The sequence below is a fragment of the Papilio polytes genome, unplaced genomic scaffold, assembly GCF_000836215.1.
Source record: "Papilio polytes unplaced genomic scaffold, Ppol_1.0 DF820956.1, whole genome shotgun sequence".
NCBI classification, from domain to species: Eukaryota; Metazoa; Arthropoda; class Insecta; order Lepidoptera; family Papilionidae; genus Papilio; species Papilio polytes.
In genome coordinates, this window is record NW_013528248.1 from 1,584,137 (window position 1) to 1,606,724 (window position 22,588).

General features: G+C 37.8%; 2 protein-coding genes across 2 annotated transcripts in view; both read right to left on the minus strand.

Annotated features, from left to right (window-relative positions):
• Positions 1-1,167, minus strand: part of LOC106109953 (laminin subunit alpha-2-like) — a 41,061-nt gene extending 39,894 nt beyond the window's left edge. Inside the window, exon 1 of the mRNA XM_013291611.1 lies at positions 839-1,167. Coding sequence (XP_013147065.1) covers positions 839-920 — 82 coding nt within the window. The 5' untranslated portion in view covers positions 921-1,167. The remainder of the gene's footprint in view (positions 1-838) is intronic.
• An 855-nt stretch (positions 1,168-2,022) lies between these two features.
• The window catches only part of LOC106110034 (low-density lipoprotein receptor-related protein 1B), a 45,496-nt gene continuing 24,930 nt past the window's right edge, over positions 2,023-22,588 (minus strand). The window contains exons 2-6 of the mRNA XM_013291716.1: positions 16,487-16,710; positions 9,235-9,379; positions 4,995-5,117; positions 3,887-4,024; positions 2,023-3,684 (exon numbers count right to left, since the gene is read on the minus strand). Coding sequence (XP_013147170.1) covers positions 3,509-3,684; positions 3,887-4,024; positions 4,995-5,117; positions 9,235-9,379; positions 16,487-16,710 — 806 coding nt within the window. The 3' untranslated portion in view covers positions 2,023-3,508. The remainder of the gene's footprint in view (positions 3,685-3,886; positions 4,025-4,994; positions 5,118-9,234; positions 9,380-16,486; positions 16,711-22,588) is intronic.

The following is a 22,588-nucleotide window of genomic DNA, read 5'->3' on the forward strand; positions in this document are numbered from 1 at the left end:
GAAGGGATGGAAAGGTGAAGTTGATTTGACGGAGAAGAAGACGCATAGGAGTAAACATTGATAAAATCTCACGCTGTGCATCCCCTCCTCCTTAGATTAAAGGTAAGTGAAATAATGTAGCGTTATATTATCACTTAAGCAAAGCTTTATCTATTGCAAATTATATTAAAATGCATTTATTATAACAGCTATGGCGTCAAATGTAATTATGCAGTTATGAGCGCACGATAACATTTCAGGCTCGAGACCGGTTCCTTTGGTAATGTCTGACGCCGTCAGTAAATTGGTGCACTGAATTGTGACGGGGTTGGGCAAGGTATGACGGAATTAGGCAACACAATATTGATTAGAGTTTGTGATAATTTACCATAATTCTTACTTATACCGGTAATAGCATGAAGTGTATTAACTCTACTGGTTATAAATCACGACTTTAAGTAATATGAAACAATAATTTGCATTCATTAAGTACAACAATGACTTGTTTCTTTTATATGTTAAGTAAATATTGTTTTATCGACAACATTTTATCTATAAATCTGAAATTTCACGACGTATGTATTGTTGAACTTGATTATGTTTCTTACTGAAAAAGTCTAGACCGCTTCTAGTCTTTACAAAATTAACTGTCGCTTTCTATTGTCATAACAGTCATAGAAAATATTGATACTTTAAACTAAGGAAGTTTATTGTTACGTCTGCAATGTTTAAAGTGTTTTAAATACAAAGATATTAATTAAAAATCCTTAATTCAGTGATGTATGCTTTTTGTCCTTAACAGGCATTAGCTTTTATAATATAAGTAAACAGGCCTTCCGTAAAGCTTAAAACTCCTTACCAGGCTTGTGATGCTTGTGCTTCTTGCCCTTGCCGGCGACAACCGCCGCCAGCACCACCAGCAGCCCCCAGCTCAACCTCATCGCTGCACCATCACACACCACACACAACACATATAAAACTTCCTATTTACTAAATAAACTATACAAAAAGCTCTGTAATGTTTTAAATAAATCACTAAATTCTATGTAAGTTCTCTGAAACTTTCTAAATAAAAAATCTTCTAATGAAAGTTTTAAATATCAATAGAACGTAAAATACCGCGAAACTTTTCCCTAAGCAAACACGCACCGGCCAGTCCCAGAGATGTTCTACTACTGAGCGAAGTGTACTGCATACGTTGGACAAAAAAGCTAAGAAAGCTTCACGCTTTGAAGATTATTTCCTTTTCAAATTGAGAATACACAAAAATAAATATTAAACTACTCTATAACTATTGGTTTAAGTTTAATTTAAAATAATCGATTACATTTAATTAATTCAAATTAATTTCATTAAATATTTATATAGCTTTCTAAAACTTTTGATACATAAAGCTCGACTTGGTAGTTTACGTATCACTCACTAGATGGCGTTAGTGATAAAAATTACCACCACACTGCATAGGTGTTCGAAGTTAGGAACGTCGCGTATAGATGGCGCTGCACGTTTTTTTGAAGCTACGAGAAATCGCTTAAAACTGAAATTTTTACAGTAATGTTTACCTGTTGCATTCGCTGTAGGTGTTTGAAGAGCTAAATTCTTATCAGATCACAGAATACCGGTATCAAGTATTCATTTACTACATCTTTGATGTATTTATTAATTATTAGACGTAGGCCCTATCGTCTGTCTTCTACAAATTGTAGTGGATGCCTTCATTGATTGAGTTTACTTGTTTCAAATATCTCATTCAGCAGGCAGGATTATAAGGATATGGAAATCGGCATTTCAATGTGAAAGTATGAAATAATTTGGATAAAGTAGTCAGGTATAAATGATTAAAAATTATATAGATTTCTATTTATTTGGCAGTTTACAATTCCTTTACATGTTACTTCTTTACAAATAGATCATAATTCATTGAACGCTTTCAACACATGACCGGGCAGGGGGAGGGGGAGAAGGAAAGAGGACGGGGAAGGAGAAAGGGCGCAGGGAGCCCGCGCTGTCGTTAACAGTAACAACTCAATAACATACGAACAATAAGCCAAAAATGTTTAATGTCATATCGATAAATTTACATTGCGTTTATCGTAACACCAAAAACTGGACTCCCACAAGACGCGGCGGAGCGCCTGTCGCTAAACGAGTAAAAATCACCTAAAAAAATCCTCGCTAAAATTAAGTATTACATATACATACAAGATACGTTCGGATAGATCGCTCGGTGCGGTGTGAGCGCGGCCGGAGGCAGGCGGCCGCCGCTCACACCGCTCGCACTGTCGTGTCGGTGTAACAGTCTCTCGCGCCCGCGTGTCACCGCGTGTCGCGCGACGCGGCGCGCCCTGACCACTCGCGACACCTGGCGGCCCGCGCCGCCCCCAGCCGCAGCTCGAGACAAACTCCTCTCTTAGGCAAACTTCATCCTTAGCGGATACGTGGCGCGCAGCAACTGTACATTTGTATCTGTACACAGAGCGCGCGCCGCACACCGCGCCGGGCACCTGATATGTTCGATGCGAAGCATTCGCAAAATTAAACTTTATTATTATTATCATCATTTGATATGTATCTCTACGTCGCTATACAGGCTCGATATAATCTATAATAACTATCTAAAAGTGATATGACGAGGAGTTTGTCTCGCGGGTCGTTGCGGCCGGCGCGGGTCGCGCTTATTGCTCCGAGTGAAATGACGCGACGCATTTCCACCAGCAAACACGCAATGTTGGAATCCACGCGTGGTTTAATTTGCATTACTCATATTTGAAAATATAATTGCGCTTTCGAGCTAAAAGTGAGAATCGAACTCGTCGAAAGTTGTGAAATGCGTAGCGTCAAATCACGCGACATTTATTTTAAACTCTTAAATCGTCAACATACAAACTAAATACGGCAACGTGTCACGTCTAAAAGATTGGCCCCTACTTCGTCAATAACATTGCATAAGTATGAATGTCGTCCCCAAAAAGGATCGTCGAGTACAATAACGACTAAAATATTTCTCTTTCCAAGGCTCGAACCTAGCAGCGGGAGAATTATGTAATCTGTTTATATTATTATTGCATTTCAGTATTACCTATAAACTAGTATTAATGCCATTTAGTATAAAATATGTATGCAACATTATCGCCAGTCGACCAGGGGCCTCTCGAAATCCATACAACTCGGTACTCGGTACAGAACACATCGCGTCACGACGCATCGCGCGTCGCACGACGTGCCTTTGAACACATTTATCATCCTACTCTAAACCAAAACCATCGTAACACGTGAACCGGTTCGCACTCGGAGAGCGTCGCGAGCGGCGCTTCCGCTCGGAAACTGAAACATGTTGCGTCGCAAGTGACGCTTCGAAACGCGCCTGCTAACGGAAATCGGTCGCGTTGTGAATGGAACACGTGACCGCGTCGCGCGACTGTAGCGTGCGACACGGGAGAGGAGTAGTGGGGGCCGGTACGGCGCCCCCGCCCTGCGGGCCCGACCGGGCCGCCTCAGACGAACCACTCGTCCTTGTGCGGGGCGGCGCTCAGCGCTGTGCGCTCGCCCGCAGGCGGCCCGGACGCGCCGCGTTGTACCCGCGCGGGCCCGCAGGGAGCGCCCAGTTTCCCGGCAGCCGCGTGCCGCCCGGGCAGGCCGGCGGGGACTCGCCGCCCGCCGGCTTGCCAGCCGACCCGGCGCCGTTGCTGCTCGCCATCTGCGCCACTGCAACATTAACATTCAAACTAAACTAACATTGTACACTTTTCATTCATCTCAAATCAGGTCGAGGATCGTACATGATCAGAAGAAGCCTCCTCTACATGTCCTCTCAAAATAAACAAATCTTGTGCTAATGCATATCTTTTCCAACATCGAGAAAGAATTGAATCAGTAGTTTAGGGTCCGATGACAAAGGTCAACTCACAGTGTAGATGAGTGCGGCGCGAAGGCGCCCTCCGGCGGCAGTGGCAGCAAAGCGCGAACGCGGCGGCGGCCAGCGCCAGCGCCCCGCCCCCCGCCGCGCACACCAGCCATAGCCCGCCGCCGCCCGCGCCGCCACTCTCTGCATGCATGGTTAATATTAGATGTACAGACACAATTATCGCGAGGATTATCCGAGCTCTACTTTAGCAGCTGCACTACAATCGAGGTATTAATTATCTTTTCCTGAATTGCAGTAATTATTGCAAAAAAAACGTTTCCGTTATTGTTCTGAATGCGAATAACGAAAAAATGTAATATTCCATTTTTAATTTAAATGGAAAACTTTGCCAACACGATCTATAGTAGTACAATAGGCAACAATGGCGCACGGCAATGGCAAAAGAAATGCAAAGCAGCGCGAACTTTCCTTGATTAATAACATCAAATGACAGAGAATACGCGTCCCGGAGCCCGGAGCCGACTTGACTCATAAATATCGGGATTATTATGAAACAAGGCTATTAAACTGTAGGCTGCACATTCCTACGGAGCGCCTGATGATATTACGTTTGATTAATGGACTACGATATTGCTTTTATAAAAAGCCAGGCACAATGTTGTAAGGTAATGGGTTCCATCTTTTTAAATGACAGTCTGTTTATACTAATCATAACTTTAATTTAGGAATATTGGTTGCTATTAAATATCCTAATTTTAAGTTCCATTATTAAACGCATGCTTTACTATAAAACGTTGAGGAGATTTCCTAATTCCCGCGGCATGTGCTCATTATGTGCAATTAACTTGATTTTATTTCTATGTTAATATTTGGAGTCGTAAAAGCTTATTGTTTGGCAGAGCTCGTGTTGGCGTATCCCCAACAAATAATAATGTTATAAAGTTATGAATGCCGTTCATTTTGACCTCGGATTTTAGTTTATTTACATAACAAAGGTAGGTTGTTGCATTAACTTTTCTACCATAGTTAATATTTGTTTTTGGTTATAAAAAATTATATACAAAGAACCTAATCCTATTCTGTAATTTACAGACTTTAGTAGACATTTTTACTATTTAGATGATATTTCTGGGTGTATTTAAGTTGTTACCGTGGCAGAGAGCGTTCGTGTCCTCGTCGGAACCGTCAGCGCAGTGGTCGACGCCGTCGCACGCGAGGTCTGCGCTCACGCAGAACTCCCGCTGCTTACACCGGAACTCCTTGCACCCGTGTTCTGGAACCGCAGTGCGTATTGGAAGGTAGCATATGTATTCATACGTTACAAGGCGAAGAACACAGATTACAGAATCACTTAAACAAAATAGCAGCTAACTTGTTCGCTAAAGGAAATAAAATCCTGGTTAGTTCACTTATGCGTGTATTGGGAGCCTAATCTAACTATAGGTATAGCGTTTAGCCATAGTAATGTGTTTTTTCTTTTATATAAGAGCGGTTTCGCGAGGGGCTATCCAATTTAGTAAAAGCGACACTATCTACGCGCATGTCTTCCATCAGTGTCCGACCTTTTTCCACATCAAACCACACGCAGCCAAACTTTCCTGTTTCATCGTACGATAAAATGTTTTAATTCTAACCATATTACATTACAATCCATGATTTGTTGAAAACTCTGTACAAAAACAATTAATGAGTAGTTTTTTTTAACATAAATGCAATTATAATGATGTTGTTACTGTCCGAATAACAAAAAAATGCGAATTTGAAAATCATGACGTCAGAATTATACTCTTGTCAATTTAAAATAACGATTTAAATTACATGAATTGCTTCGTAAGCAGTATTGCTAAACCGCAATCTTAACGGAGGAGGAATATTCTTAAATTACCAATGAGAGTTCAAAAGTGACTAGACTAACGAGCCAAAAGTCGGACAAACGCCTCGCAGTCGCATGAACGAAACGATTTTAAAGCTCCGTCCAATCGAGCACATTAAAAGCTCTGATCGCTTATAATCTTTATTTCTAAGCTTAGACGAAGCTCAGGGGACGGGGATTAGAAGGGGTGTCTCCCTCGAGGCTTTTGATCTCGACGGGAGGGGGCGCTCGCGGCGACGGAGCGTATGAACGTATTGTTTAAAGTTTTATTCGGTCGTCGGTGACGCGAGTTGTTGTAATTCAATGGTACGAGTACACGCTGGCGGGAAGTCTTTATGCTTGTGTTGCGGCGCGACGAAGGTGGCTTTCAAATTTATCGCTTTACAAATAGCTTTACTGGTATTAAACTATAGTTACTATAAAGAATATTGTGGAGAATCAGTGAGTTTTGATAGATAATATTTTGTATGTGAAAGAAAAGTAGAATTGACATTTTCGAACCTAAATTGTATGTCTTTGATATCTATCCAAAAGCAATCCAATAACAGTGACTGTAAAACATAAACGATGGGTAATTCGTCTGTCATGTAAAAGATATCGACATCTAAGGTGCGAAAAGTCGTTAAACCGAAGCTTTTCATCGACAAAGACCTGTTTTATTGCGTATTTTTCCTTATTAATTTCCGTCGGGGTCTGAGCGCCGCCGGCGACGGAACTCGACCGAATTCGACGCTCACACGAATAAAAATATTACGATGCCCATCGAGTTTCCGATACTTATAATCGCCTTTATGTCTTCAATAAATGCATGCAGTTATTTTTTATGTAAGTACATTTTATTATGCAACTTTAGTGTATCAATTAATGAAAAAAATCATAAAAAAAACTGCAAAAGTTCACACTTCAAATAAAACTGCAATGGTTCCAAGTTTGTTTAAACATCTAAACATTTTTTGCCATACTGCCTCAATAACTAACAAAGGTGGAATGACAACTTAAATTTAACTCTAACTTAACTGCAAGTTCGAGCTCGGCGCAATGGCGCAGTCTGAACCCTAGCAGTTAGGTACGATAAAGCCTAATGCGGTACACGCTAAGCCACAAAGCCTGTCCTCAACCGGAGAGGTTAATTTGCGACTAAATGAATAACTTAACACGCAGCATGCAAATTAGTCTTGGTATTTAATTACAGTCAAAAAAGATGACAATTTTCCAAAGTACTATCAAATAAAAATGTTATTTGATACTTAAAGAGAAAGAAAGCCATTAAATAACAAAAAAAACATTCGAGCCAGATCCGAGTTGACAGATAAATAGAAATACTGAAAGAAGCAAAGTTTACGGAACAAAAAGTTAACACGAAAAGCAAAGTTTAGGGAAGAAATATGATTACAATCTCGCGCTTTCCTTCCGTACGAGATATCGTCGTTGGAAGTTCTCCGTTATAATTGGCGGAAGGAGTACGAAAAACGTAAGAGAACATGTCCGGTTTTCTTCAATATATTTCGAATTGTACTAAGGACGATGAAATTAAGACACTCGGCAAGGAAATTTTTATACATGGACAGTAATTTTGACTTTTATGTAGTTCTCTTTAAGTCGTCGTTTAAAAAATCGTTTAATTATACGTCTAAATCGGAAACTTTTCATAAGCTTAGGTGAGTGCAAACAAATTAGTAGCATGGTCAAGACAGATAGAGGGCGCGACTTGCTGGGCTCACCAAAAGTTCACGTTCAATGTGATATCAATAAAATTTATTGCGGCCATTAGGGACGAAATATTGGGCCGTTCCGACCCTTGTGTGAACTTCTTTGATTGGACAAATATTGTGCCGAATAAAGTTCCACATAATTTTGTGAAAATACAATAAAGAGAATGAAAAAAGAAACGAAAGGTTAGTATATAACACATGTAATGCAATGTATACTAAAATAGGCCAATAGATGACCTAGAATACACAATAACACTAAATATTTAACAAGGCAAGTAGGGGGCGGTGAACGTCGGTATAGCTCTACGCCGTCGTAATAAATCACTTCGCTATCTGATGTAAGTGACGTAAGAGTCCACAAGAATTTGTGTTAGGCGTATCGGACGAGTATATCTAGCCCTCTAATCCTGGACTCCTAAATCAATGTATAGAATAAAACAAATTTAACATGGGATTATAATTAACGTAATGGTAATAATGTTTTTTAGATATTTTTCGTAATTAAACCGATTTGGTCTACCTTAACTATGTCATTCACATAAAAAAAGCAAAAGTATCGAAAGTACACGAGTTTAATGCGTAGAAAAGAAATGTATGCATAATAAATTTGTTTCCATGAAATTCAGAAACAATATACAGTTCTACAAGTAACGATAAAATATATCAGCTTTGAAAATAACGTGAGCGATTTAATTTGGCAACAGGTCCTCTCAGCACGTCAACAGAGGACAGCGGGCGTACGATACAAACAAAACACGCAATAAATATACACGTAAATAAAGGCTGTGCCAGTAATACTGCTCTGTCGGCTGTTTGTACGAATAAATAAACATTGGCGCAAATTAAAGAGGGCGATGAAAGAGGGTCGGCGCGACCTCTGCGGAGATGGCAATTTTTTTCCCTTAAACACGTATTTAATGGCACACGCGTCCTTTACGATTTATTACTTCGATTTGTTTGTGACGGCTTTTCAAAGTGATGAATAAATCGAAGCTTACATTATTAAGTTATATTATTTCTCTTTTAAAAATCAGAGCACTCTACTTCACTCATGCATAAATCTTACTAATAAAAAAATGTGAAAGTGTAAATGGATAGATGTTTGTTAGTTTACACTGCTGAACGTATCTCGATGAAATTTGACATAGATTATGATAGTCTGGAAGAACACATAGGCTACTTACTTTTTTTTAATTCCACACGGACAGAGTCGCAGACGAAAGATAGTATATGATAAATTTGCAATTATATTACTGTTTATTGCACATTTATCAGATCTTGTAGTACATGAATTAATTGCATTGATAAAACACTTATCAGTAAACATAATTAACAAAAAAACACGATCGATAAATAGTTCTTAATAATGTTGATTTTTAGATTATTTTAAATGTGCATACAAATAAATTATCATGCATTTTGTTTAAGACAGTGAATAACAACGTTTGCTTGCATAGCAAAGATATTTTTTTTTATAATAAAGGGGGGCAAACGAGCGGCGAGAACACCGAGGTGGTCAGCGACGCCCATGGACATCCGCAACACTAGAGGAACTACAGATGCGTTGCCGACCTTTGAGGAAATGATAGGCTCGCTTCTTGAAGGACCCTAAGCCGTATTGGTTTGGAAATACCGCCGAGGATAGACCGTTCCACAACGCGGCTATGCGGGGCAGAAAGTTCTGCGATTTACTCTTTCTTTCTCACTCGCTAAAGACAGAAAGAGAATTCAGAAGAATCCTAGGTTATTTAAATAATAGGATGTTATGGTAAGACATTATGTTGTATATCAGACGTGAGACTTACTAGGGTCCTTGATGGCAGTGATGACTAGCTTGAAGCCGTTGGCGTCGGTTCCCCAGTTGTCGGTAACGTACTTAAGGGTGACGAAGTTGCTGCGAGTGAACAGCGCCCCCACCTGCTGCTTCGTGTTGCGACACGACAGATCCGCCTGCAATACAACCGATAGATTGTTAGTGAATCTATGTATGGAATGATGGTTGGAATGTTAGCGTAGTAAGATTGTTTAAGGCACTGTAAATAAATCTGATTTGATATTTAGATTTATATTAGGACTAACAATATCGAGTTTATTTAGCACTCTATTGTATACTTAGTAGTATACAACATGGTAATACTAACTATCCATTTTGTATACAAGCTAATTACGTCATAAAACATACATTAACAAAACATTTAAACTAACAAGAAACATGTTTGTTTTGTATCCGAGACGGGAGCGTCAAAGCCGTCTCGTTATTTAGAATTCAACACTTAATTGATGTTTGTTATATTTCATTAACATGTTTATGTCGTTGATGAAGACGAAAGACGTATGGGAATCGTCAGCTGGCACCCGCGGAGCTGTAATGAAACACCAACAAGCAACTAACGAGACAGTCTGCTTGAATTCTTAGAGGCCTCCGCCGCGTTTTACCAGCATCCTAATGAAATAGCTCTACTCTAATGTTACTGTTGAGCTGACACTCGAGCGCTCAGTCGACAGCCGCGTTCTGAGAGCTTCTTAATTAACTAATGAATTCTTATGCTCCAGTTAGCTAAGATATGTACCTGTAAATGTTTAGGTAAGTTTATATAAATGTAAAATATAAATATGTTTCGACAAAGTTTATCAAAATGTTTCTAACTTCGATACTTGGAGCGAACAAAACTCTAAGAGCAAAGTGAACCGCTTCCCGAGTGCTTCAAAATAATATCGACAAAAACACGTAGCGCCAGTATATAATGGCACATAATACAGCGTGTACGGGCCCCGACCTAAGCGCCCCACAGCACGTGCGGGCCGCGAGCTGAGCGCAAGGCGGCACGTGCGGCCCGTGAACTAAGCGCCCAGGCGCCGGCAATATTTTCTTCATCGAAGGAGGCTTAGTGGAGCGATCGCTGCGGTCTATCGTGTCATTTTTCACGTCGACGTGACGGCGAGCGCTCGCAGCTCGCCCCCTACGTCACCCGATATCTCGACACCTCCCCCATCTAAGAGGGGGAGTCTTGCATCAAAGGCGCTCCACCGGACTTTTGCAGTTCTTATTCTGCTCCTTTATGTAAAGTTTAATAAAGGACGACCCCCGGGTTGATATTAAAATTCCTTTATATAAAATTTTTCAGATTACAGATAGTGCCGGCATGCACAGCGAGACACCGTGCCACCTAGGCGACACCGTGTCGCCGTCGCGTCGTCTTGCCTCTCGTTGCGCCTCGCAGCACAGGTATAGAATGAGAATTTTATTTAATGATGTCAAATACAATGTCTATAAAAGAACAGATATTGGAAAAATGTAAAACAAGATATTGCAGGAATGATTTTAAACAAGCATTTTGGTAGAGCTTTATAAAATTTGTATATAAATAGTTTCAGTTCAAAAGTATATTTTGTTTCTTCACAGACGAAAGAGCAATAGCCTGCTTTGGACTATTATGTTTTGACATTCCTATTCAAAGAATGAAAAGAGATGTTTTGACACTCTATTTTTAGACCAGACTTACCAATAGAAGGAGTGTATCAATTCGTCTGTATATTTTTAAAACTGTTAATTATGAGTTAGTGGGTATGGTAATTTTAAAATAAAACAATATAATTTTGAATCAAAAATTGAGAATATATTAATTTATTTACAGCGTTTTTCGACTTCGGAATCATTGGTTCAACAAGATAAATTAAAATGAAATGTAAATAAAAGGTGTTATGAGAATGGGTGAATTTTAATTGGAACGGATTATGTCGAGCATACAATGAGAGCTATTGAATTTTGTTAATCGCCTTACTTATTCTACGTAATTTACATCGACGTTGTTATATGAGTTTGAATTTAAAAAGTTTCAATTAAAAAATGATTTCTCTCTTTTATCAGTATTAGCTTTCGCCCCCGACTCCGTCCGCGTGGAACTAAAAAAAGCGAGTAGCCTACGCGTTCTTCCAAACTATCCTCTACATCTAGGCCAAATTTCATCGAAATCGAAATCCGTTCAGACGGTTAGACTACAAACTCTAGCAAACATCTACATTTTCAGCAGTTTTAAATTTTCTTGTCTGAAACATTCGCTAAATTATAATTCATACGATAGTGAGCGCTGCTTATGATTCAAGTCGTGTCAGTGATCGCAGCCCCTACATCATGATAACTTAGACTCCCAGTCACGCGCCGGCCCTGGCCGCTATCACCTGACACCACTAACTTGTCAAACTAACTCCGGCCCTGGATACAGAGTCACGATGTGTCAAGATGAACTTAAGAATGTATTCGCACAACAACTTTCTTGTAGTTTTTTTACAATCATTCCTACTTTAATGTTAACTACTTTTTGATTTTTTTATCAAAGTGAAAGTAAAGAAATTCAAGCTATAATGTAAGTATCGCTTGGTTTCCACCACTAGGTAGAAATCAAGCAAACTCCGATGTATATTTTCAAAGCAGACTACCAGCATGACTGATGTGAAGTTAGCAAAAGTTGGTGGGCACCGTTGTTGATTGTCGCATACTCAGTGCGGTGTGAACATAGTTGCGAATACTTCACATCGCACGTGGACAAACTTCGCCCTTTGTCTACCTAATGAATTCACAACATTGTTTTAGTTTCGTTAAACTATAAAACTATTGCGCGTGTACAGGGTGCTCTGGATAATAAAACTGCGGTTGCTTTGTTGCAGAGATATTGTTATATTTAACCATCTTTATGAACCACATTACTTTAAGATTACACCAATGAGATGAACTTTATCGATTCCAACATTCTTGAAAGAACAGCTACTCCCCAAAAACTGCAGAATTAAAATGATAAATTATCTATTTTAATTTAAAAACAAATTAGAAAAGTTTGCATATCTAAAGTACATAGATACATAGATGTACTCTCTACGGCATTTCTAATTACAGTGTACATGATTAAGGCAAAGGTTTCATTAGTTTAAATTAAAGCAAAGCTAGACTGGATCGTATCGATGGAAATTTCCCCTTGAGGTGCATGTAATCAAAGTTAGCAGTAGTTTAGCACATGGTCCTCCGAGCCGGACATCGCTGTTAATTGACTCGGCAACTGAGCCGGCGACAGGAGACTGATATTATGGGACACTGTTAAGTGGCATTCACTGTAATCTACTAAGATATTGACGCTTCACTGTAGCTCTATTGGAAAGGGTATCTAAGAACATTGCCTACGTTTTGAACGTGTCTTGGGTAGCATTAACAATTGAACAAAGATCAAGAATTTTTTCTTTGTCAAGTTAAGGAATTTAACGCAGAACAGAAAGCACAATGTTGTGAAGTGACGTTCGCCAAAAACGTTAAATATTCAAGATCAAAGCATAACTCGGCAACATTTTCCCTTATTTTGTGGTAGTATGCAGTCTTGATACAAACTATCCCAAGACTGGCGATTCAGAATGTCTCTCTAAACCTTTGAAGTTAACTTGAAGATATTAAACGAAAACATTTCTATGTTCATTATTATTAATATTATAAACATGGATGGATGTATGTTAGTTAGAGCTTGTACGCTAAACTGCTAAACGGATCTCGATGGAATTTGGCATAGATTTAGACGATATTTTGGTAGAACACACAGGCTACTTACTTTTGGTTTTGTAATCCTACGCGGATGGAGGCATAGCCGAAAGCTAATATTAGATAAATTGTTTAATCACTTGTATTCGGCCCCGAAATTACTATTAATGAAAATGATTATTATTGCTTTGTTATGATTATGATTATGATAACATAGTTATGTGCTGGTCGCGTTACTCCAATACAATATGCGAGTGCGGTTATCATTTAACAGAAACAATGTTGCAATTTGTTTTGTATAACGTTCAACTAAAATTTACATTGCAAACGCAATTGTTCCGCTCGAACGCTCAACAAATCGCCCGGCGCTCACCGCCCGCCGCAGCGTCATTCCATAATTACACACGGTTAAAATTAACGGCCACAATCAATGCATCGATTGTTAAACAGTTTCAAATTATTGTGTATACTGCAACCAAATGTTTAGTTTTGCTGTCAACTGCTGGTATTATTGAAATAACAATTAGAAGTAATATAAATCACAAGAAAAGGACTTCTTTTTAAAACCTTAATGATAGTAAGAAAAATGACACATTCAAAACGAACTCTGCAGTTTGATATTGGTTAAATAATGCGTATCAAATGTTTAATAAAAACGTTAAAATAATTTCAATCGCCAATCATTTCATTAACACTGTACAGTAAAATAATTGCGTAATCACATTAAATTAATGACATGCGAGAACGTCACTTCCCATGATATTTTAGTTGATATTAAAATTACACTATAAATTATGTTACAGTGTAAAACTTTAAAATACACTCAAACCAGGACAAGCGGGATTCCAAGACCCGCGATATGTCTCTCGTTTATTAAGGTCTCACACTTGCATAGCTCTCGCCTATCATCGTGTAGTGCTGCAAGTATACTATGAATAAGGAAGAAAATTATGCGCAATAATTAAAAAGTGAAAATTAAATACAAAGTAGAGCTGAGCAGCAGGTGACATCAGACGGCTCGCTGCGACAAGTGCCCACTTAACAATTAAAATGCTTTAATTTGGGGGCTCAAGTTACCGAGGAGCTCGAGATGCCAAGGCGCCAGAGTTGCCAACTCGCTCCAGTCTCGCGAACTTTAGCGAAACGATCCGCCGGTAACACTTCCGACTTATTCCCGGCGCCAATCTGAATTGTTATTTTAAATTAGAGGAAACTCCGACGTCCCCCGGACAGATAAAGGAAAAGATTCTAAAACATAAAAGTTACGAGGGAATCTTTTGTTCAGTTTCAAACTTCTTAATTTATTTATTTTAATTCGTAGATGTCTTTGATTTAAACAGTTTCTGTAAGATTTTCTTCACTAGGTAACACATTGAGGAGAGGAAACTGGATGAGCGCATCAAATATATGTCGAAGTATTTTGAAATAGAATGTAAGTTTTACTAAGCTTTAAAATCTCGTAAACTTGCGGTTGTCTCTTGTACGAAACAATACGGATGAAACAAACATTTTAGAACTCAACTCAATAGGAAACTTGTGAAACAAACATTTCTTAGAACATTTAAGTAATACTTAACAATTTATTGAAATAAGTTTTGAAATTCTCCTAATAATTTAAACGTGGATTCAATCTAGAAGCGTCTATAAAGCTCCACCAATTTGAAGTAAATATGTGTGTTTTTTGTTTTATTATAGAGAATAATAACGTGTGTTCTTTTCAGCGTGTGAAATATATTAAAACATTTGAATGCCTCTTTCTAAAAAAATGTTCATAACATCGAACGAAAGCGTGAAAAACAATGTCGTCGTGAATTGTTGAACGCGAAAACTGACATAAAACTCGTAAGCCCGGGATACCATCGTGACAACGTCGATACCGCATCGACCTGTGACACTCTATTTTCAATTGAACCCATTCAATACTACAGTTATAGAATAGCAACGGTTTTGCGCTAAACGAATTCCTACAGAACGTATTCTATGTTACAGTGTTATCAATTACAGACGTCATACAATAATAACTATTCGATTCAGATAAGATACTGTTTTGATAAAGATAGCGGCGATAGCAACACACTACATATAGATTAGTCACTACTTGTTAATTTTGATCTAAAAACTCGAACTAAGCCAAAAAGTTAGAGAAATTACAAATTATCCAAAATGGTAATCTCAATAAAAGCAAACAATAAACTGCGTTAAATAATTTATACATTTAATCTTGATAATAAAATATAGAAAACTAATATCCGTAAGGTATTGCCTTTGTTATACAAAAAATACAAGCGTGGGGTCGCTTTTTACAGACCTCCCCCAGGCAGGGCACCCGCCGTAACAAGCATGCGGTCCGCTGCGCGCGGCCCGGCCCGGGTTTCGCCTGAGCTTGCCTAATTGTGTGTATTTAGGATAAGGAAAAATAAACAAAGGCGTACCGCAAAAGAAAACTACTTAGAGTCCCATAGGTATTTAGCGTAGCCCCGAAACGGAGGTAACAGGAGGACCTTTGTTCAAAAGACCGTTACGAGCGCAAAGTTGTCGAATTTGAATTTAAAATGCGCAAAGTTGCGTCCCTCACTGTGTGTTAATTATTTAGCGAGCGGCCGCGACACCTGCGCCCCTGCCTTTGTCTCCTGTCTCCTCCATCAACGCTCTCATGCTGAATTAAATATATCTTATTCAACAATTTCTTGCCCCAGCCTTTTGGACTTCGGAAAATTAATTTTAACCACAACTTAGAGTAATTCAATATTTACAAGACAGTATACAAAGCAAAGGGTTTTCGTGGGCGTTTACATTTTCAATAAGTGGACTTTGTGGCGACGGACTTGAATTTGTTAATCGCCTTAGTGGAGAGCTGCGGCCAGTGAGTCAGTAATACTGTGTTAAGTCACTGAATTCCTTGAAAAATAATATATACGTAACAAATGTTACTATCATTACCAACATGATAGCCAGTTGCACGTTACCACGTCTATAACAGCTAGTATAAAATCATCAAATGGCGCAATTAAGAGCGCTGAAACCATTGAATGGCTACCGCACCGAGTTGACTAAGCGCTGTTCTCAAAAGTCAGTTGTAATTGAACCAAGGCGGGCATTCCTCGCAGTCTCATTAGCATACCATCGCCGAGGGTCTTTATATAAACTAACGAGCCGCCGTGCCCGCAGCGATCGGGAACAATCAGAGATAATCGGCCGTCTCCACGATAATTGCCGCTCACGACTTCTTGGAATGTCTCCAAATTGAAAATAATATCGATGGAATCCCTCCTAATACCAATTCAAAATTATTTAACTCTCCGCTTGCGAGCCCCGAGCGCAGACGTCGCGGACCTCGCAGACCTGAGAATATAATTGAAATGTCATCGTACGGTATCTCAGACACCACGACCCTGTTACAAGAGCATTAGATTCCATTATGTCTGACTAGTGCATTTATCGTAAAATATATTCTTACAGAAGTTCAATTTCCAGGAGTATTGGTTTTAAATTTCTATGTGGAAATAGTTTTAATTTATAGTCTATCCTAGCCTTCTAACCTTAGGTGGCGCGGTGTCGTGCGCGCCGTCGTACACGTAGAGGTGGTCGTTGCAGTCGAGCTGCAGCATGTCGAAGTGCAGCATGAAGCGCTGTAAGACGCTATGAGTCTGGTAGGTAACGGAGCAGTCGAGGTTGCGCTCGTTGCGGGACCACAGCACGCCGCCGTCCAGCTTCCGGTACTGTCGCTGGAGGAAATGATCCTTGCACAGCGAGTCCATATAATCTGTAGACAAGCATAAACATACTTTTAAAATTTATATCTATGCCAACAGCTACGTCATCAAATAGATTTTCTTTCACTTCGTCCCAGAATAACTGGGCTACGAATCTATAACTGATAAAATATGTCAGTTATCTCATTGTGATTATCTTTTCGTACGTAGACGCAGTCGGACAGTGCTATCTGATCTAGCGGCAAGCTCGCCCCTGCGCTGCCGTCGCAGTGAAAGTTTTTTTATTAATAATGTTACGTGTACTGTAATTTAGTGATATTTCGTCTGCGGTCGCAATGTAAGTAGACATTTCTTCCACCATTATCGAAAAATCAACTTTAATTGTAGATGTCTCCAAAACATTTTTAAACATTTAGAATTCTAATTTTCCAGGAGCGCCTGCATCGTGTTACCGTTCTTTACTCTTATACTTCTTCTGACGAGTACATCATCTGCCCCCACTCCCCGCATCCTCAGCACATTGGTGACAGGGGAGACGACAGGCCTGGAAATACCGAAAGAGCTTCTGGCCGGGATAGGAGTGGGCAAGGGAGCCATACAGATCGTAGTCAACGTCCACACTGACAGTCAGGGGAATATTGAAGTTTACACAAATTGAAAGAAACATGATCTATTTTGATAATTCAGAAACAAAGAGATATATGATATAAGACAATCTATCCAAAGACTGGTGTTATATAGACTGACTGCTATATTGTGCGGTAAAGCGAATATATTTACCATAACCATTTTTTGGAACAGTTACCCAGATTCTATGCTGCCTGTTGTTTGTTGTCTATGCTACATGTTGGTTGTTCTAATCAGCCCTGATAAACGTAGTTATGGTCTACTTCATACCTATTGAAGAACTCTCTCACGAGAGTTTATCAAGCTGTCTTCTAGAATTACATTAAAAGGTTGAACATCCATAAATTATTACCAAAATGTTCGAGATTTTCCAATGACAAGCTTCGGAATTTCCTTCAAAGGGATATTGAATATCAATTGATGATGACAAGTGGAGCGTCATAATGTAACATATCAAATAACGCCGCATCACCTCGCATATCGAGTCTCGCACAAGTCAATGGGAAGGGAATTTGTGACACTAATATTCGTCAAATTTGATCGTTAATGTGTGCGGCCGGAATCGTCTCACGTTCCGCCTCTCAGAGATACGAGGGGCTTATCGTATCGACGCAAAGAAATCGCGATAAAGGGAGAATTTCTATGTGGAGTGCGGTCGGGACGTATTTATTGCTCGCGACTCGCACGCCTGCTGAATACGTACAAACATATTGACATCTCGATATTACTTTTATTGGTGTTTTGTAATCTTATGACTTAATCATTGGGGTAAGAATTAGGTCATGATACAACGACGTTGAAATTTTAAAACGTCGATTGGTTGAAAAACGAAATAATCTACCTCAAACACTTTTGAAGTTATTTGTTATTTCGTATAACATAAAACAAATATGTTGACTTTCCGTAATTAAAAGAAATATCTTGACGTTTTAGGAAATTGCTAAAACTACATTGATATGACTAAAACAGGCTAGAAATAAATTAAAAAGTATCAATTTATAACAAGCATTTCTTACGCTTCTGAGTCGCAAACGTTAATTGGTTGGATTTCGAAGTCTAGAACCGTATATTTTAGTAATTGTAACTAGTTAACCCCATCGGTATGCGGTTAACTAGTTACAATCAGTCATTTTTGGACACAAACATGTTTGTTCATTGAACGCAAAATAAATGCAAATGAACTGTTTATTCATCTATTACAATTTATTGTAATTGGGATTACACTTTTGGTAATCTTTGTATTACAGTAAGGTGTATAAATTAAGTTAAGGTTTTTTACAATGTCAATAAAGTAATTGAAAACGATTTTCTTGAAATTATTTCTACCAAGAACAATCCTAACAGGGAATCTTCCCAAATAAAACAAGCAAAGAATTCCCAGTCAAAGGCGTTGATAACATTTTCTATGAAGACAAAGCGAAGAGAGTACAAAAGGAACGGGTTAAAAGAAATATTTTTCAGAGCCAAAACACAATGTCTTTTATAGATAACTTTAATCTTTCTCTAAGAAATATTTAATTATTAGGCAACCTTTTACGTTAAAAAGAATTTAAAATGTAAGTGATAATAAAATAACACGTATTAGTGTAATTTATGAATTTTAAAGCAATCTTTATCAAGATTCAAAGTCGAATTACTTTCCCGTTTGAACCGACCTTTGTTGTAATTATTGTTTCTAACTGCCTCTGCTTTTGTAAGGTTTTTGTTATCTTTTTAAATTTGATACTCGTGATTTTCTTTAGTTATTAAATCCAGAAACAGAATGGAAAGATCTGTCGATTTGTTCCTACATATTGCGTTCTGTTTGCTGTCAGATCACTCTCTACTAAATCATCTTTTACCAAGTTTACCAAATAATCAATCCCAATAGTTATAAGTAAGATTTTCCCATATCATTAATTACAATTTGAAATGGATCAAGATCGTTTAGCTTCATTGAATTCCATCTCCCGCAAATGTTCGCAGTGGGAGACTCCGCTGCTGCCGTGTCAGCAGTACTCGCTTATCTTCCTGTAAGAGATATCCGCAAAGCCGTCTTTACCAAAACGGATATAACCAAATGGTTTTTACGTTTGGTTAAATACAGAATATTAAGAGTAATAGTTGTATACACGAGTTTTTTACGTCTTTTTATGGTTAGAGAGTAATTATTACTAATGTTACGTCACTTGCACAACGTAAAGTAATGTATTTTTCATTAGTCATTTGAATTCGATTAGATTTAATTTGAGCTATTCATTCTCAGGAGTTTTAAACAAGTATGCTTGAAAACCACTCATAGTGAAAAGACAGTATAAAGAAACAGTTTTTGTGGTTTGTGGTTTAAGATATTTATTTCTCTATATATAATTCTTCTTCTTCTTCGAATATACAATTCGCTTAACGAGAAACATTTTTTTTTTACATTTACAATTTACATCAGTAGTCTAGTTTATTATCATTTATATTAGTATTTTATTTTCTTTACAAAATTTTTTAATTTAATTTTAAATAACGACATTTTATTTTCGTCTCTGATAACTTTAAGTAAAGAAACAGTTTTTTAAATTGTAAATTAATTTTGTATAGGAAAAAAGACTTCGATAAGTCACATCGATATAGTTAGAAGAAGAACATAAAGAGACAAGTCGAAAACAGAGTTAATGGAATGGGATTTACGAACGAATTTCAAGAAAATAATCACAATTCTGTCGAAACACGCGGAGAGACGGAAATGAAAGAAGCGAGACAGCATTCTCGGGTGGCAGCCGTCTCGCTCGGACACACAGCGCCCCCTAGTGACGCTTTACGCGGCCATAGCTTGTGAAATAAGATACTAGAAGAAGCGTGTCACTTAATCCAGTTTACAGCGTTAAAAGTCACTTCCCATTTTTATACTGCAAAATGTTTTGCCGTTTTCTAAAAATATCACACTATTAGTTTATTTTTATATATAGTTATTTATATATAGTTTATACTTTCGTTTTAACATTTATTCTCTGAAAAAGAAAGATATTTTGAAGTCATTATAACTATAGCAAAGTAATAAAACTATATCGTTTAAATATACATGACAAACAAGAAAATAGCTGTTTCAAGCGGAATGTACTTGTATAGTGTTTGCAATTATCATAGCACTAAAAGTTTACGTCAATTGCATTGTTTATCAACATTACTTTTCCATCGGATTAAAAATGATAACACATGAAGTTATGGATTAAAATAATTCCACAAAACTCTTCAAGTTGCTACAAATCGCAAACTACAATAAGCATAATTAATTAAATGTAAGGTAATTTTTGAATGGCTGGAAAATTTTTATCGAATAGTTATCGAAAGTACTTTTTAATAATTGTAGATTGGTATGGTAATAATTGGTTTAATGTCATAATTTTGTAACAAAAATAAATCAACAAATCGCTCACTTCCTGGCCCCAAAATACAGCGTCTGTCGAGCGGAGGTCCGCGCATAAAATTTTGGAAGGAAATTTTCCTTGGTCCAATGACGGCCGATGTAATTACATTATTAAGCATCCCTCTTTTTCGCTCCATAAAATTGCCATTGCTAACTTTAATGTGCCAAATTACCGCCTTAAATGGAGTTTGTGAACAGCAATATTATGAATACTAAACAATAGACGATCAATCGACTTCGATTAGCAAACATTAATATTTTAAATCTATACTATTATAATAAAGCGTAAACACACACTTCTTTGTTGTCAAAGATGTCGGCAGTTACAGCATATTTTTGAATAATTCTATTTTTAATATATAGCCCTACACTTACATCACGCTTTAGACTATATATTTTCACGCCAATAATCTTAGGGGGTTAATATTTTGGATAAAAACCCCTGTGTGGGAAAGAGACCATAAGTTGCTGCCAACATCAAGGAAGCAAAATTGCCATAGTTAGGTAATTGGTATTTTGACATTTTCAATTGAGAATCTGACAAATGTAAACAATAAAAGTTTTTACTATTTCATGCGGATGTAGCCGCATGGGAACAGCTAGTAAGTTATAAAAACCAAATATATTTAAAAATACAACAGTGTTAGTAAGCTATCCGAAAGCAATTTATGTCAATGTATAGAGGGGTCTAACTAGCATTGTCCGACGGGTACGCCCGCAGTCGCGCGTTGCTTTACAAGCAAAATATACGAGCGCCCACTAAAATACGATACGATCCGGTCGCCTCCACTGACACCCTCTAACACACTATTTATATTCTGCACAGAATATTTCTCATTTTATCTACTAAGTATAAAAGCCGCAGCACCATACATTGCCTTTAAATTCTTTAAAATATACATTAGAAAAATCTACTTGTAATTTTTTCGGTTGTATATTTATAGAAAAACCCACAATTCTTTTCACGGTTAATAGTAGATAATTTATTTAAAAGACTTATTATCAAGTAATTATTTGTATAAATTGTATTATCACATGTCAAACGAAAATTTGTAATTCTCTTGCATTTTTATGAAAGAGGCATTAAAACGGTGTATTACGACAATGTAGGTGGAAAATACCTGTAAAGCGTTCCATAGCGTACGTTTCCATTATCGAAGTGGCGCCGACACATTAACCTATATACCTCGCCGTACGTCACGTCACGCACCTTCACAGACAATAGCTCACGTCGAATGGAAAAACCCATTACTTGCTCCTAGACAATCAGGACCTTTTGCACGCGATCTCGGGATTCCCATTAATATTTTAAGAGGCTTAACGAATGGGATAATTGATTGTGTACCCTAGATTCTCAATTCACAAGTGTTTCTTTACATCGTAAATTTGCTCCTGGTTCTCAAATGTTCATTATTATTTTTTATATAAAATATTGTGCTTGTTATTACGTCCCTGTTCAAAATTGAAAATTCTCCAGTAGATTTTGAAATATCTATAAAGCGTACTAAAACTGTTTAGTATAGGACAATTGGGCTTACTTGAAAAAAATATACTCTACCACACCTAGTCATTAAAACTGACCAAAACTATGTAATAAAACTATACTACCGTAGTGTGACGTCACGTATCCCGAAGGACTTCCGCGGCCGTAATTACCACGTAATAAGTTATTACTGGCCGGTGATAACGCATAATTGTCATAATAGACCCCTTAGTTACTAGTAAAGTGAAGGTTATATGGCTTTCACCCCATTACAGCAGTGTTTAACTTGTTTCCTTATTGTGCTTTCAGGACCGTATAGATGTGAAGATAAGAGAAATGTTATTTTAACTACATTTACTTTTATTATTTATTGTTTATTGAATAATTTTAAATATATAAGCGTATTTTTTTTTTTTTTTTTTTT